The following is a 16957-nucleotide window of genomic DNA, read 5'->3' on the forward strand; positions in this document are numbered from 1 at the left end:
TATGGTAAAGGCGTCATGAGTAGTTGGTGTTTATTGTTGCTCAGAAGTCATCCACACAAAGAAAGGTGGAGACAGCAGGACACACAGCAGGAACATCATGCTACCAAAGTATGAAATTTGTACAAAAATACTTTACATCGTCAGTTTTCCTGAAACAAAAGACGTCGGTTCACTTGTTTATTTGTTTGTTTGGTTGGTGAAGCTACATGGAAGTCAACACTCCTTTTCCAATGGCAGTGCAATGCGCGGGTGTGTGTTTGTGTGCGTGCGCAAAATCCTGCAATGTTGCGCACGCGTAATACACGCGTACAGACACAGTGTGTGTGTGTGTGTGTGTGTGTGTGTGTATGGCTTTATGGCGCGCATTCTGTAACCACGCCCCCAAGGCCCCTGGGCTCCTTTTCTATTAGTGGAAATTGTTAACCCTAACTCTTTTCCGTGCGAATGAGCTAGCCCTGTGTTAGCCTTGTGCTAAGTATCTTGTTTGCCACAAGCTAGCTGTGTGCGCTTTGTTTGCTAGCCACTAGTGGCCGCTGTGCTTCAAACAGCTTAACGGCTAACTAAAGTCAAGTAGAACAACCAATCGCACCCACGCAAATGACAGCCAATCACAACTCTTCCCTCTCGAGCACAGAGCAGCATTTTTATTTTTATTTTTTAGAGGCTTCTAATTGGTCGCTTATGAAAATGTTGACTTCCTAATGAGGCAAGAGAGCTAGCAGCTAAATGTTGACATCACACACGTGTCACAACATGTTTTCTAAAATGGCTTAATGTTGTCATGGAAACTATATCGACGACGAGGACTCAACCTTTGTATTCTTTTTTTTCTTTTTTGGACATATTGTGCGGTCCAGTCGTCATGGAAACAAACAAACAAACAGAGAAAAGTGACAACAGTCAATCAAAACACACAATTGATTAGCATAATTGATCACAGTTACTGGAGGGAGGAGGCGGGGTCATGCTCGTTGGCGTGTGTGGTCGAGGAAGAACCAATCACAGTCTGGCGTCGTTTTTGATTGATTGGTTCCAGCCAATCTGCTGAATGTGTCATCCTGCCAGCCAGGCTATTGGCTGAGGGGCAGTGGGGGGGGGGGGTTAACAGGGTTCGGGGGAAGCCTAGCTGGCCATAGACAACAATGCACGCACACGCACACACACACTCACACTCACACACACAGTGTGGCCAGTCAACGTGTGTAAACATTTAAAAAAAACATTTTAAACTGCTCAGTGTCTGTCAGTGTCATCATCATCATGATTTTTTTTCCTTTTTTCCCCCCAAACTTCCCTCCAGGAGCATTTTCATGGCACACAAGTCCAATTTCGATTCAGATGCTCCAATCACTTTGGGTCAATAGAAATCTGTCCATCTGTGGTTGGTCGTCTCCGTGGCGACGGCATGCAGCCAATAGGTCGGAAATAGCGACCCATTATCAGTCTTTGTGCTGCTGCTGTGCTTCTGTTGAAATTCTTCTTCCTGTCACCCCTGGAGACCACGTCCCAGAGGACCGCTGGGGGTCGGGTTGGTTTAGGAATTGGGAATGTGATTGGGATCAGGAATGGAATCAGGAACAGTTGTGAGCTCAGGACCGGGATTAAGACCAGTATCAGTAGTGAGATTTTGAATTCGGAGTGGGATCGGGATTTTGGACTAGGATCAGCATCAGTAGCGGAACCTAGATTTGGTCTTAAGACCAGCATCAGTAGTGAGGTGGAGATGAAGATTTTAAATGGGATTGGGATCAGGATCAGTAGTATGACAAAAACTGGTCTTAAGACCAGCATCAGTAGTGAGACCAAGAACAGGTCAGTAGGGGATTCGGGATTTGTCCTGAAATTGAGATTTGGATCAGGATCAGGGTCTGTAGTGCAAAATGGATTGGTAATGGGATCAAATCAGGAATGGGATTAGAGGCTCCAGTGGGACACGAGTAGGATCAGAATCCGGATCAGGATGAGGACCAGGAAGTGTGCGTGTGCTTTCAGGCTGCCTTAGCAGGTCAAAGTTCAGAGGTTGTGTGTAGCACCAAGGGGGCGTGGCCCATCCAGTCCCTATACGGAAGTGTTGGTAACTAGCCCCGCCCCCAGGCTCCTCCCCAACCCGTCCCCAGGTTTCTTCCACTTGATTGGTGCGTCGTCCTCGCCCGCGTCCTCATGCGCCTCCTTCTGGTTACAGATTGGCTTAGGGGCGTGGCTATTATCGGTGCCTTCCGTGTGATTGGTCAGCAGATTGGCTGAGGAGGCGGGGTTTCGGCTAATGACCAGATCCAAGCGGTTTGACGACTCCGCGATGAGCGGAACCACCAGGCAGCAATCGAAGTCCCGAGTGCGCACGTGGTTGATCTGAACACAAAGATGACGATTTGTGTTCCGGGAAGTGGATGCGGACAGCGCTCATTTTGCATCTGCGCTTACCTGCAGGAGGCGATCGTACGCTTGCAGGCCTCCGCGTTCCGCCGGGCCGCCGCCGCGGATGTTGTTGACGTAAACGCCGCGATCCAGAACGCCGTCCGACACGCTGAAGCCAAAGTCCTCCAAGTCGGAAGACTTTTCCAGAGTGAGCTGCAACACGTTAGCACGTGTCAATCAAACATCACATAAAATCCATTTGCTTCACAAAAATCGTGTGAAATGGAAAATGGCCCAGCTATTCAAAAAAAAGCGATGCGCGTTCGCGCGTTCACCTTGTGAAGTTCTACTGGCGTCTGGTTGAGGATGTCGTTGACTTCCTGCCTCATCTTTTTCATGGCGAAGGCTCTGCGCTGGGGGTCGGAGGGCAAGGTGTTGGAGCGTGGGGTCACCTGCGGGTGACGGCGTGAGTCACGTGTTACATCATCGCAGCCCGACGTGGAGGTCGGGGGTCAGCGGCGCTCACCTGGGGGCGGGTGCTGCTGCGTTCCTGGAAGCTGGCCTGGCGTCCCAGCGAGGTGCGAGGGGGGGGCGGGTCGTGGTTCAGACTGAGGGTGGAGCCGGACATGATGGTGGCCTGGGGATGACCGATCACACGTCCACAAAAAATATATATTTTCAATTAGCGTGCTTTTGTATTCAAACAAGTGCGTGTGCGTGCCTTGTTCACACGAACATGCCAGACCATTCAGCAGCTGAACAAGGTCCCCAATTTACAATTAAATGATACTAAAAATCACTTAAGTATCATAAATTTCACAAAAAGTTTAGCTCGAAGTCTAAAAAAAATTTTAAGATCAGCAGCATGCCACTAAAAACACTCAAGTGCCACTAAAATTCATGAAAGGGGTGTCAAAATGAGTGCGTTAGTTTTGAGTTAATTTAAAGTTCTTTTAACTCGATTTTATGAATAATTATTATATCAATGACTAAAAGATGCAGCCGTATTTCTATTGTTTAAAATCCCCCCCCCACTTTTATGATAGCAAGAGTATGAAAACTTTTATTGTACATTTTATAGTACACTGAGAACAGATAAAAAAAAATTGCGATTCATCGTGAGTTAACTATTGAAGTCATGCGATTAATTACGATTACAAATTATAATCGCGCCTGATCCTCCTAGAAAAGAAACTTGCCATTAATAATCACATAAATACTACTACTGTATATCATTTAAATACCACTGGATAACACTTCAATGTCACTTTTAAATGCTATTTAAATGTCCCTAAATGCCATTTAAATGTGACTATAATCCGCTAAAATGTCTATAAATTTCACTACAAATCAACTTCATGTCAGTAAAACCACCTCGACTTCACTTAAAATCACTCGAATCATTAAATATCACAAAAAGCCACTTGAATGTCAAGAAGTCACTCAGACGTCACTTAAATAGGATTCAAAGCCACTTGGAAGTCCTTGAAGGGTGCTGTTAAGAGTTGCGTTCAACAAGAGGCAACATGTCAGATGTTAGCGCACACTAAAAACACATCAAGAAGATGGGAAGGAATGAGAGGATTAGTGGAGGTGAAGAAGAGGAACGAGGGAAAATACCCCAGTCAGGAGGTCCGGCTCTTTTTCCGGTTCCTGTAAAGTAACCAGCCCTTTTTTCAAAAAATCCTAATTCTAAAAAGATTTCCATTGGTCAAAACACTTCAAGCCCCGCCCATCTGGCATGTTATTAACATGTGTGAAAAATGTAACACGTAACAATCAATGTGTGTGTGTGTGTGTGTACCTCCAGTTCTCTGAGGATTCCGCTCTGTCCACATGTCTCCAGATCCTCCAGAGCCTGAGACCAGAAGTTCTCCTCCTGGTCCGGTTCTGTGCCGTCATGACACACCGTAAACCTGCACACCCCATCGCCAAGAGGTCACAGGTCAGTTACGTGCACAAGCACACGCTGTATTGCAACCGCCCTTAGCTCCATGCTAACAACTGTCATTGCTTTCAATGGCGAAAGCTAACATGCTAATGTTGTATTATCAGAGAGGGCGATGTAATCCAAATGGTGGCTCACCCGCCGAGCGTGACGTGTTCCCAGTCGTCGTTGAGGCCTGACAGGTCCGACAGCGGATTGGCTCGCTGGCGAGAGGAAGCGGGCGATTGGCTGTTGCTCGTTTTGGCGTTGCGCCACTCGTGGAAGGTGAACGGCGAGGACTGGAAGGAAGGAGCTGGAAACACGCGGGACGTGTCACCACTAGATGGCGATGCGGTTGACGTAGATGACGTACCGTAGATACACGTACCCGGGCTGGTGAAGCTGGCGTCCATGTTGGATCCATCCCACGACTCGACGGCGCTGTCGACGGACGGCAGCGTGCTGAACATCCTCTGACCCGAAGGGGGCGCCGCCGTGACCAGCAGCTCCTCTCCTCCCTCGCCGTCGTGGTTTTCCTGGCCAGGGCCGATCACGCAGGACTTGGGACTGGACACTGCGTAGACACAAGCACACGTTGAGGTAGGGAACGCGCGGACTCCCGGGCGGCGACGGCGAGGACGTACGCTCGCCGTGTTTCTTGATTTTCAGCGTGACCGTCTCCCCCGCCTGCTGGAGGAGACTGATGGCCTCGCTCAGGGGTTTGCCCTTCAGGCTGCTGCTGTTGATGGCCAGGATGCGGTCGCCCACGTGGATGGCGCCCGTCCTGCAAGCACACGACATCGTCGTCTTTCATGTCAACTAGGTTCGGATGATTACGGGAAAATAATAATCACGATTATTTTGATTGAGATTGAAATCATGCGATTATTCACAGATTGTAAAACTTTTTTTTTTCAACTACTCAAAACTATGGTCATAGCCTTACGCCCATTCATCCCTTCACGTTGAACACTTTATTCTTGAACACTATTATTTTTGTCATGTTTATTTTATTTTATGTTATTTTCACAAGTCTGGGGATTTAGTGGCCTTACCTGGGACCTGGGGATTTTATTTTGTGCTATGTCATATTGAATATATTTATTTGTGCCGTTGACTTTTGAGGAAAATAAATGTCTGTGAATCTTTAAACTAAATACAAGTTAAAATATATATATATATATATATATATTTTTTAATATACTGTATATTACTGTAAAACAGTACTTGCAAAACAAAGACTGAGTGTTTTTGCTCGTTTTGGCCTCCAAGGGGCAGTGTGGTGCCGTACATCCATGGTGTGCACGCTTACAATGACAACAGAAGAAAGTTGCGATTGAATTATATTAAAACTCGTTTTTCTTGTTTTTCACAAATTGGGAAGAATTTGTGCCTTAGAGTAGCGTTATCTCACCTGTTGGTATGTGTTTCCACGGCATTTGTGTGTGAATATTCGTTATTTGAAGGACTATTACTCCCGAAGTTGATGCTAACTTCCTGTTAGCATTTGAATGGGATCCTCTTTTCAATTGCATTAGTATTAGCATTAGCATTAGCGCTAGGCTCGCGATGTGTTAAAAATGAAGCATGTTTTGTATTTAAATACACACTGTATGTAATTCCCTTTATTGTGTGTTTAGGTTTACAGTTAACTCCAACTGGAGTGTCATTAAACTTAAAAGATGCTTAGGGACGGTAGAATTACACTGATTCACTCCGGGCTAGCTACAGGCTACATGGTGCATTCAGGGTCCTTTCACAACGTAGGGAACTTGTAAACGCACTGCAGCGTTCTGCACATTGATAGTTTTTCTTCCATCATTACTTTTTATTGCTCGAGACAAGCCAAAATCGAAATTGCGATAACATTTCGGTTAAACGTCCAGTCTAATGTCAACTCAAGTGTATGGCAAGGTTACTTTAATAATATCAAATATTTTGCTGACCTCTCCGCCAGGCCTCCCTTAGTGAGCGAGGAGATGATGATGGGGTCGAAAGGCTCCTCGGTGCCCGAGATGGTGATGCCCAGAGGGCCTCCGTACCGCTGGAGCTCCACCGTGTAGATGATGCTCCCCGACACCTCCTGCTCGTCTGGAATGGCGAACAGTCGGCGGTCGGTTGCCGGCGGTCGGTTGCCGGCGGACGGTGGACGGCGCTACGTGCCCGTGCGACGCGGCCAGCTTACCGGAATTGTCCTCATCTTTGCGTATCTTGAGCTTGACGAGCTCCTCGCACTGCTGCAGGATCTGCACCGCCTCCTCCATGGAGCACGTCTCCACCCGGATGTTGTCGATGGCCAGCAGCTTGTCTCCCAGCTCCAGCGTCCCCGTCCTCCAAAAAAAACGCAAACGCGCCTTAAAACGCGCTCGACCATACGCAGCGTGCTGGAATGTGTGTGTTTGTGTGCCACCTGTGAGCAACGCTACCCTTCTTGATGTCTGAAATGATGAGAGGGTCTCCCGCTTTCCTATTGGATGGAGCTGCAACAACAAAACAACAACAAAACAACATGTTCAGTGCATGTTTGTTCAACTTAAAACGTCGTCCGATGGATTGAACTCACAACTGATGGTAATTCCGAGTTCCACTCCGGCTTTCTTGGGGAGCTTCACATGGAACGTTCCGGAGGACGGGATGACCGATTCTAGAGGATACGAAATGTTTCTGTTCAGGAGTGACTTCATACATTGTGTGTAAGCCAGGTAACAATACGCAAACGTCACGATATTGCGGGGAGGTATGCGATACAAAAAAAGCTGACGATAATGTGTAAAAACTCACTATATTGTAAAAATAAATACATAAAATAAAGTTTAAGAAAAGCTCATATTGTAAGGGAAAAAAAGCATAATATTGTGTTTTTGTCCACAATAATAGCAGTAACGGAGAAATAGGTTTGGCCGTGTGATTGTCATGTGCTCCTATTGGCTGAGCGGCGCAGAGCATCATGGTCTATGTAGTTCACAATGTTGTGTTTGGCCGAAGCGGGCCAAAAGTAATGTTTGTTTGTTTAGTGAGTGATAACCGCAGTAGCCAAAACATCCCTAATTAAAATTAAACTGCACTAATAAACTAACCCAGCAGAGGGTGCTAAAACTGCACAATATTATGGAATGCAACATCACCTTTTTGACAGCAGCTTTTAATATCGGACAGAGATAGACTAATATGGTTTTTGCAGAGCCGATAATGATGCCGATTTATTAGTAGTCATAGATATTCATTTTCATTGTGATTTTTTTTTTTTTCAAATACAAATGCCAATCTTGACTTTGTTGTAATGTCTTAAAGCATGTTGCTTTCAAACAAAATTTTGAAGTTTTTTTTTTTATCTTAGACAATAGACATCCTTTTACATTTCTAACAAAATGTTCAGGGAGCTCCCAAAGGTTATCAGTATGTCGTAAAAAGTTAAATGGAAACTTAAACACCATAAATACCATAGCTCTCTATAGTTTACAACAGCTGAAATCTTAAACTTTTAAATTTCTTTATTTTAATGTTGAACAAAAACAAATGGATTCCCAGGGTCAGCAGCATCTCTTATAAAGTCTTATAAACAGAAAATTTTAATAAATAATTCCATCAGATTAAAATGGCTTTAGATTTACCTTATATCGGTCATCAGATTTTTTTTTTAAAGTCCGATACCGATATTCGTCAAAAAGCCCAATATCGGCACCGATAATCGGGACGATATTGCGGCAATTTTTACATCCCTATCGTACTTACCGGCCACGTCAAACTCAATCTCCAGGGTGAGTTGTGCGGTAATGGAGGAGTCTCTGAGCAGCTGATTGGTTTCTTCCAAAGTGGAATCCTCTGTCGGAACTCCATTTATGGACAAGATCCTGTCGCCTATTTGCAGGATGCCACACCTACACACACACGCACACGCACACACGTTAACATACGACTTGTATGTTGTGGGAAGTCGCGCATCACGCGCATCCACCTCTCAGCAGGACTGTCGGGGTCGATGTAGGCGATGAGCGGCGGCGAGGACAGCGTCTCGGTGGCGAAGACGCCGCCTTGCAGCTGGAGGCCGAAGCCCATGATGCCATCGCCGAGCAACGTCACCTCCGTGGTCTCCGTGTGGACCACCTGACCGGCCAGACCCACCGTGCTGGACGCCAAAGACACTGACGCAAAAGAGCCGAGAGGTTACATTTATGTCATCATAATAAAAAACGCCATTTTTAACTTGAAATGTTGATTATGTCACAAGCACCGTGTTAGCAGTTAGTCAGTTTAGTTAACCAATATTTCTATGCAGCTGTAGCGAGACAAAGTTGTTCCTCACGGGAGCTCTTGAAGTCCTTCTTCTTCTGCTTCTTCCTCATGAGCGTGCCCCTCGGACTTGTGGGATACGCGTTCCTGGGAATGGTCATGTTGAGGGACGACAGGCTGTACGCCGACATGGAGCCCGGCGAGAACGTGTGGCCCAGCGCTGCGTGGCGGCACACAGCCAGACGTCAAGGTGACATGCGCACACGCGCGCGCATGCACTTAAAGGGGAAGCCAACCGTAAACATTTCTTGGCAATAATATGTTAGATGTGACCTCACTGTTCTAAACATGACATTCTAAATAATATTACATTTGTGGAATAAGAGTTATGAAGCAAAATCCAGGCGTTTTTAATCCATCTCAGGGGGCGGCCATATTGCCACTTGCTGTCGACTGAAGATGACATCACAGTTGCTCAGGCAACGGCCAATCACAGCTCACCTGTTCTCTGAAGCTGAGCCGTGATTGGTTGATTGGCTGAGACCCGAGCAACATTGATGTCATCTTCAGTAGACAGCAAGTGGCAAAATGGCCGCCCCCGGAGATTGTTAAAAACAAATCGATTTTGATACTTTATTCAAATTCCACAAAGGCAATATTAATCGAGTTTAGACTAGAGGAGGAAACATATTGTGAAGAAAATTTTGCGGTTGACTTCTCCTTTAAAGGCACACAAAAGTGTAAACACTCATAGACAATGCACACATGCAAAAACCCACTCGCATAGACAAAACAAAAAAATATACACACACGCACACACCGCGTAGCGCAAGAGAGAGCGGCGGACGTACACGGGTTGTTTGTATGGCGGTTGTGCGACCTGCCGCCTGATTGGTCAGGATGGTACGTGTTGTAGTGGTAAGGGGGGAGGATGGGTGCGGAGGTTCCGGTCTCCCAGGGGAGGGGGCGGGGAGAACGCTGCACCTTGACTGCACACATGCACGCACACACACACACATGCAGGGCAGTGTTCAGGTTAAGACAAGAGGAACGACTTCTGGCTCGAAGATGTCCATTCAAATGAATGTGTTGCCTTCAGGGACAATTCCACATTCTGTGTGTACCTTGCTGTGGTGCGTTCAAGGCCGGTTGGAATTGGCCCTTGTTAGTGTGTTGTTTGTTAGTGATTGTGTGTGTGTGTGTGTGTGCTGCGTTCAGGGCCAATTAGACGTAATGATGTGGATGCGCATGAACCTTGCTGCGGTGCGTTCAGGGCCGGTCGGGCCTGGTGCTGTGGCAGGATCTCCATGCGGACGTTGTGGCAGGAGGCGGAGAGCAGCTGCGTGGCTTCGGCCAGAGAGCAGAACTCCATGGATTTGCCGTCCACGGACAGGATGTGATCGCCGGCGTGGAGGGCGCCACACCTACGCGGCGCGCACACGCACACGCATGCATAAATGTCTACTCGCGTGTGTGTGCGTGGCGATTAGCGCGAAGGTCACCTGTCGGCTATGCTGGCCGGTTTAACTTTGTCAATGACGATGACCTGCTTGCTGCAGAACATGGACGAGGACAGAGCCACGCCCAGGCTGGAGCCTGTTGCCTTGGCAACCTCCACCAGCAGAGGACCCGACGCTGAAGACACGGAGTCTAAACACGGAGGGGCAAAGGTTACGTGTTAGGTGAGGTGAGGTGAGGTGCGTGCGTGTGTGTGTGTGTGTGTGCGCGCTGACCCATGACGGAGACGTCATACTCCAGCAACATGGTTGCTTCCTGTCCACTCTGCTTCAGAACGCTCATAGCCTCCGCCAACGTGTTGCCATGGAGACGGATGCCGTCAATGCTCAGCAGGCGGTCACCAGGTTTGACGCTCCCTTCCCTACACACGCGCACGCACGCGCACACGCACACGTGCGCCAAAGTACGGAGATCTCAAAATTCTTGCTCTAAAAACTAACTTCAAGTTCCCGCTGCAAAACAATGACAAACTTAAGTCAAAGCCGCCACTCACCTGTCAGCAGGCCCTCCCAGGCGTACGGTTGCTATGACGATGGGTCGGCACTTGTTCCTGTCTTCACTGGCTCCGCCTACATGACACAAATTGTCACTATTTAGTACCGCACACTCACCCCCCCCCCCCCCCCCCACCCACACACCTCTGATGACGAATCCGAAGCTGTTTCCATCCTTGTGTAACGTCACCTCCACCGTCTTGAACATGACACCCGAGCCCTGCACAGCTGCAGCACAACACGTCAACAACATGTCAAGGGCAGGCGGAGGTCACGTGAAGGGGCGCGGGGAAGGCGGGCGCGTACGTACAGACGGGCGGCAGCTCGTACTCCACCTCCAGCAGCACGCGCTCGCCAACGTTCTTCAGCAGGCTGATGATCTCGTCGTGGCGGAACTTGGCCAAGTTGATGCCGTTCACGGAGCGAATGTAGTCGCCGACGTTCAGTTGGTCACTCCTGACGCCGACGCCGACGGCAAGGTAAGGAAAGTTGACTATTTGAAACTTAACTTGGGTCCGACAATAAGGATTTATGTACATTTTACATTTGGTACTACTACGCGTTCAAGATACTGCAGGTCATTGTTGGCTCACACAATAAACTTTAGCTTGAGCCTCTCCAACTCCTCCAGAACCTTCTCTGGGGACTTGAAGCATATCCCAGGACCAGAACCTTCACAAAACCATTCTCTTGCATTTTCTCGAGACTTGAACTGGCCTGGGGGACTAGAACCGTACACTCCAAAAACAGTAAAAAATAACCAAAATTGGGGCAAAAAAACAAAAACAACGTTCTGGTTTATTTATTTATTTTCTAACAAAACAACTCAATTTTGGGGGGTAAAAAATAACCCAAATTCAAAAAGAGGTGTCAAAAAGAGACCAATCTAACATTTTGGTTTGTTTATTTAAACCAAAAAGTTGGATCAAATGAATGACCCACAAAACAACCCATTATTGGAGGATCAACCCAGTGTTTTGGGTTATTTATTTATTTTGTAAACCAAAAAGTTGGTCTAATGAATAACCCACCAAACAACCCTTTTTTTTTTTTTTTAGACTGACCCAACTTTTTGGTTTACATGCGACCCAAAAAGTTGGGTCTGCCTAAAAACAGAAAACTTTTTGTGTCACATGTAAACCAAATAGTTGGGTCAAAAGAATAACCCCAAATCCAATTTTTTGGGGTTGTTTTGCGTTATTCATTTGACCCAACTTTTTTCATTTAAATGATTAACACAATCATTTGGGTTGGTCCCTTTTTGACCCAACTGTTTTTAAGCGTGCAAGACTAGAACCTTCACCTGGATCTTCCAGACCATTCTCTTGGGCCGGGTACATTTTCTCAAGACGACAACTATCTTCGAGAAGTACAGGACAACTTTTTCTTACTGCAAGAAGAACCTCGTCTTTGGTGTAGAACCTAATCTCAGTACTATAACCCTTCAATTGGAACTAGAAACGTCCTTTTTCTCAGGTCTCGAACCTTCACTTGGCGATGAGAACCTTCCCCAAGGCCCAGTACCTTCTCTCAAAACTAAATATTCCCTGGGGTTCAGGACCTTCTCTCAAGGCAAGAAACCATCCATGGACTAGAACCTTCTCTGGGGACTTGCACCCTTGTCACTGGACTAAAACCTTATTTTGAGACTAGACCCTTTTTGGGGGGGATTAGTCGCTTCTCTTGAGATAGAAGCATCACTATGGACGATGACCTTCTCTTGAGGCTCCGCCCTTCTTGAAGGACTAGAACCGTCTCTCTTTTTTTTCTGGACTGGAGCAAACCCTCTCTCCCTTTCTTGTTCTTCAAGCGAAAAGCAGCCTCGTCCGACTCGGGGCTTCCTACCTGGCGGCGATTCCTCCCTGCCTCAGATTGGACACCCGCGGCTTCCCGTCCTTGTCGATGCCACCCGATACGGTCAGCCCCAACGTGGTGCCCTCCTTCTTCATCAGCTCCACCAGCGTGCACCCCCGGAACTCGTCTGGGGATTGCAACCCAGGCGGCGGTCACGTGACCACCTCACTGAATTCTTTCCAGTTAGCTAGCGTTAGCATTACCTGGTATGCTCTGCCTCCTGATGGCCAGCGCGCCGTCTGACGGGCGCGAGCCCGTCGAATGTTTGGTGTACGGACCTTCATCTGCAACCACAACACATAAATGGTTTACTTCCTCTCCAGTGATGAAGATAAAAAAAAAAGAAGACTGAGAAGATCAAGACTATGACCGTAGAAGTGTTGTGATGATGGATCACAACACTGAGTTTTCGTCTCTTCCCACCAATCCCACAACTCCAGCACTCGCGCGCGCGCGCACGCACACACACACTAAACCACAGCGACACTCTACACACACACATGGTGCACATGATGACGCCAGCACTTGTCTTCCTCATTATCTGACATCATGAATTTTACATCTCTCTCTCTCTCTCATCCGCACACACACATACGATTGCCAATCAGTGATCAATTTCCAGTAAATGATATTGTCATCCCGCTCTCTCGCTTGTCCCCTGTATGTAGCTCTACCTTTATTCACCCTGCGCAGGATCTGACATCGGCATTTGAACGACACGGCGATCATGATGAAGCCCCCCAGCTCGGCGTCGCCGGCTGCCCAGCCAACGCCATGCACACTAAACCCGCCGCAACCCTCTTCCTCCTAATTCTCCCCGTTGCTCCTCTTTCTCTCGCTTCTCCGTCGTTCGGCCGCCGCGAGCCAAGCGCCTCCTCACGCAGACGCCATCACGTAGATGAGGACGAGGAGGAGGAGGACGAGCGGGGAGGAGGAGGAGGAGGAGGACGACGAGGAGGGGGAGGGCGCTGCAGATGTGGAGCGCCGCCATGAAATGAGGATGAGGGGGGGGGGAGGAGTGTGATCTGATGGTGTGATGATGATGAAGAGGGGGAGGATAGAGGATGCCCATGATTGGGGGATGGAGGAGGTGCATCAAACATCAGAGGATGAGAGAAATAAAAAAAATATGTAAAAGCACCTGCATGCTTGAGAGCACCCCCCCCCCCCCCTCATCCTTTAACACGCTGTTTCTCAAAGGTGCATGGAAAGAAAATGTGCGCTGGCCCTTTAAATCAACCTTCACATTCCACCCAGTGTGCTGAACGGCCAAGATATAAAGTCTTTAAAGTGAAGTTTAAAATGAAGTCGAAAACAACGAGGCGTTCAAGTACACTTGGGACGTTCCAGCGGGTAAAAAAAACAAAACAGTGTCAACATGATTGAACTCCATTTTACTACATCATCCCATGAACGAAAACCTGTGCTGGCCCTTTAAACAACCTTGACACGCCTCAGAGCGTGCTCAACAGCCAAACTGAAGTCTTTCAAATGTGAAGTCTCCTGTAAAATAAGCGAGGCATAAAAGTGCATTCGGAACGTTCTGTCAACTGTGGACCAGTGTCAACGCTTTTGACTAAACTGGCCGACGTGAGGTCTAGTGTAAAAAAAACACAAAACGTTCAAGTACAAGTAGGACGTTCGATCATCCGCAACCACACGCAAGTCAACAAAATGTGAAGTTTAAGTCTATAAAGTGAGACATCTCAACGTTGTTGTTGTTTTTAAACTGCATCGAAAAGTCGCGTGGAAAAAGTGTGCACTGGGCCTTTAAATCAATCTTTACACGCCTTCCAGCGTGCCTGTTATTAAGACCACAGGAGCATAGCGCATTTACACGCTTCATAACGATGATGTCATCACCATGGGGAAAGCGGTGCCACGAACGCAACACTGCCATGTGATTGGCTGCAACTGCGGAAATGAGCGTCGTCTCGTCCCACATGTAGGTCAGTGTTCCAGATGCAGATTATGCCGGATTAATTTCACTCTCTGTGCATAGGTATGTGTGTGCGTGTTAATTTGTGTTTAAAATAAATAAATAACGTGATTATTTCAATATTGACATATTGCATTTGTTTTACAGATTACACAGTTTCATCAACATTGGTGAGTGTTACTGCTACATGCCTGTTAGTTGAGCTAATGATAATGCTAACACGTACAGTGGTACCAGAGCGCCACAGAAAAGTCACAATTTGGACATCATGGTGACCATAAAAAAAAAAAAATCTATTAATCACATCCAAAACAAGTTAACACCTCATTTGTTCACAAAGAGGTGAACCTCGCCCCATCTTTGCCCTGTGAATGACAATTCAGGGAAGCTCCTTTCATACCCAATCATGGCACCCACCTGTTCCCAATTAGCCCCGTGGGATGTTCCAAACAGGTGTTTGAGGAGCATTCCAACTTTTTCAGTATTTGTTTCCCCACACGTCCCAGTTTTTTTTGGAACGTGTTGCGGCCATAAAATTGTAAGTTAATGATTATTTGCTAAAAACAATCAACTTGATCAGTTTGATATAAGTTGAACATGATTTGTAAATACTGTTTTTGTTTCTGTTTAACACAATGTCCCAACTTCATTGGAATTGGGTTTGTATATGGTCCCTGTCCCCCCCCTCCAGTTCCAAAATCCCATTTGCGCCCAAGGCCACATGTCACGGCGCACGTATATAATGAGATGATCAAGGAACACGTGCACACTGCCTGCGACCGTTACCATGGCAACAAGCTGATGAATAATTGAAGGGAGTGAGCGACCCTGCAAGTACAAAGAGCAATTTTTAGACATGTAAGACATTCGCTAAATGGCTGAGCTGAAATAGTAGAATGTGGTGTTCAAGTACACTCCGGCCGTTCCATTGACTGCAGACTGGTGGCAACATGTTAGAATGGCACACGCACTCACAGGCGAACCGTACACTTAGCACTTAGTGATTAGCGTTAATAGCAGGGGAGCAAACAGGAAGTGGATGTGCTGTTGGGCAGCCAAGAGTACCGACATGACACTACTTAGAAACACTGCAAATACAGCAAGTACTGCCACAACACAACACTATACATATTGCAAGTATATGTACTGACACACACAATTTACACACAAACACACACCGATTTCAAAGGCTAATTCGGCAAGGCGCTGACACGTGGACATGAGTGGCACGGGCCTGACATCATTCTGCCTCATTAATATGCAAATGTATGCAGCCCTATTGTATCCACATGGAGCCACATTGCAGGCCGACGCACACGCGTGAACACGCGCGTACTACACGACCATCTTGTGCCATTGATGTTTGTGTGCTTTATAGATGAATGCCAAGGTCTTATTTTACAATCATGTCGACTGAAGTGCTCTTATAAAAGTTCTATTTAAAGATCAGGGCACTTTTTAAGGCAGTGACACGCACACACACACACACACACACACACACACACACGTACTTATATAATTATGAGGACATCCATAGACATAATGCATTTCCTAGCCCCTTCACTTAACCCCAACCATCAAAAATTATTGCCTACCCCCATTCCTTACCCTAACCTTAACCATAACCCAATTCAAACCTAAACTCTAAAACCAAGTCTTGAACCTCAAAAAGAGGTCTTGAGTTGTGAGGACCGGCAAAATGTCCTCACTTCACAAAAATGACCTCAATCTGTTGGTTAAAGACGTATTTTGGTCCTCACAATGTAGTATGTACAAGTACACACACACACGACCAGGGGGTCACCAACATGGTGCCCCCCTGCCGGCCTGTTCTAAAAATAGCTCAACTGTGAGATTATGATGTCCAAGGAATGCGGTTGAAGTGAACACTTGGGGAGATTTATCGAAATAAATTGCTGCAAAGTGATATTTATCCATTTTCTATGTTAAATCACGAACATGATCAGTGCTGTCATATAATTGAATATTATTCATTAATATGATATAAAATTCAGATCATTTTGGAAAATGTAATATTTCAGAAGTGTGTATGAAACTGGCAGCCCTTCATATTAATCAGGGATGCTTGACTCATTGAGCCATTTTCAACGGTAAGAAGATAATATTTTGTCTATAATTCATGTGATAACATTATTTTTCATGAACAATTAAGACCTTTAAAACCTCATTTTGCCACTTGCTGTCGACTGAAGATGACATCACCTGTGCTGAGGAAATAGGTAACGACCAATCATGGCTCAGTTTGCTGACCAAACCCAGACGACAGGTGAGCCGTGATTGGTCGTTACCTATTTCGTTTACCGTTCCTCACTCAGCACAGGTGATGTCATCTTCAGTCTCGTGGGAAAATGTGTTTTTAAATTTATTAATTGTACAAGAAACATGATGAAGTTATCAAATTCATTCTGGACAAAATATTAACTTTTTACTGCTGAAAATGGCTCAAGTCAACTATCCCTTTAACTTACTAACCAGTAGTAGCCTGTGTGCGTGTGTGTGTGTGTGTGCGTGCGTGCGCTTGCGTGTTTAGGAGATAAAAGTAGTACTTGGCGTTGTTGTTGAAATTCCTGTGCCGTATCAACACTTGTTATTATCCACAAAACACCTGGTCTCATCTTC

The 16957-nt window shown here is 46.5% G+C and overlaps 1 protein-coding gene across 4 annotated transcripts in view; it reads right to left on the reverse strand.

The window, feature by feature from the left end:
* Positions 1-16957, reverse strand: part of grip1 (glutamate receptor interacting protein 1) — a 22444-nt gene continuing 5487 nt past the window's right edge. For 2 of the 4 annotated variants that reach the window (XM_086058666.1, XM_086058664.1), the window contains exons 2-25: positions 12582-12662; positions 12370-12505; positions 10835-10980; positions 10669-10752; positions 10524-10599; positions 10246-10391; positions 10015-10162; positions 9767-9936; positions 9364-9501; positions 8586-8732; positions 8238-8424; positions 8015-8160; positions 6846-6926; positions 6693-6762; positions 6468-6613; positions 6229-6373; positions 4927-5066; positions 4671-4856; positions 4442-4595; positions 4160-4271; positions 2882-2992; positions 2691-2807; positions 2422-2568; positions 1-2349 (exon numbers count right to left, since the gene is read on the reverse strand). In XM_086058666.1, the coding sequence (XP_085914792.1) occupies positions 2059-2349; positions 2422-2568; positions 2691-2807; positions 2882-2992; positions 4160-4271; positions 4442-4595; positions 4671-4856; positions 4927-5066; positions 6229-6373; positions 6468-6613; positions 6693-6762; positions 6846-6926; positions 8015-8160; positions 8238-8424; positions 8586-8732; positions 9364-9501; positions 9767-9936; positions 10015-10162; positions 10246-10391; positions 10524-10599; positions 10669-10752; positions 10835-10980; positions 12370-12505; positions 12582-12662 (3305 nt within the window). In that variant the 3' untranslated portion in view covers positions 1-2058. Of the gene's footprint in view, positions 2350-2421; positions 2569-2690; positions 2808-2881; positions 2993-4159; positions 4272-4441; positions 4596-4670; positions 4857-4926; positions 5067-6228; positions 6374-6467; positions 6614-6692; positions 6763-6845; positions 6927-8014; positions 8161-8237; positions 8425-8585; positions 8733-9363; positions 9502-9766; positions 9937-10014; positions 10163-10245; positions 10392-10523; positions 10600-10668; positions 10753-10834; positions 10981-12369; positions 12506-12581; positions 12663-13052; positions 13371-16957 lie in introns of those variants that run through there. The other 2 variants (XM_086058665.1, XM_086058667.1) reach the window with 2 other exon arrangements.

The sequence above is a fragment of the Leptonotus elevatus genome, chromosome 17 (assembly GCF_054856555.1).
Source record: "Leptonotus elevatus isolate MCC_2025b chromosome 17, RoL_Lele_1.0, whole genome shotgun sequence".
In the NCBI taxonomy this organism is placed as follows: Eukaryota; Metazoa; Chordata; class Actinopteri; order Syngnathiformes; family Syngnathidae; genus Leptonotus; species Leptonotus elevatus.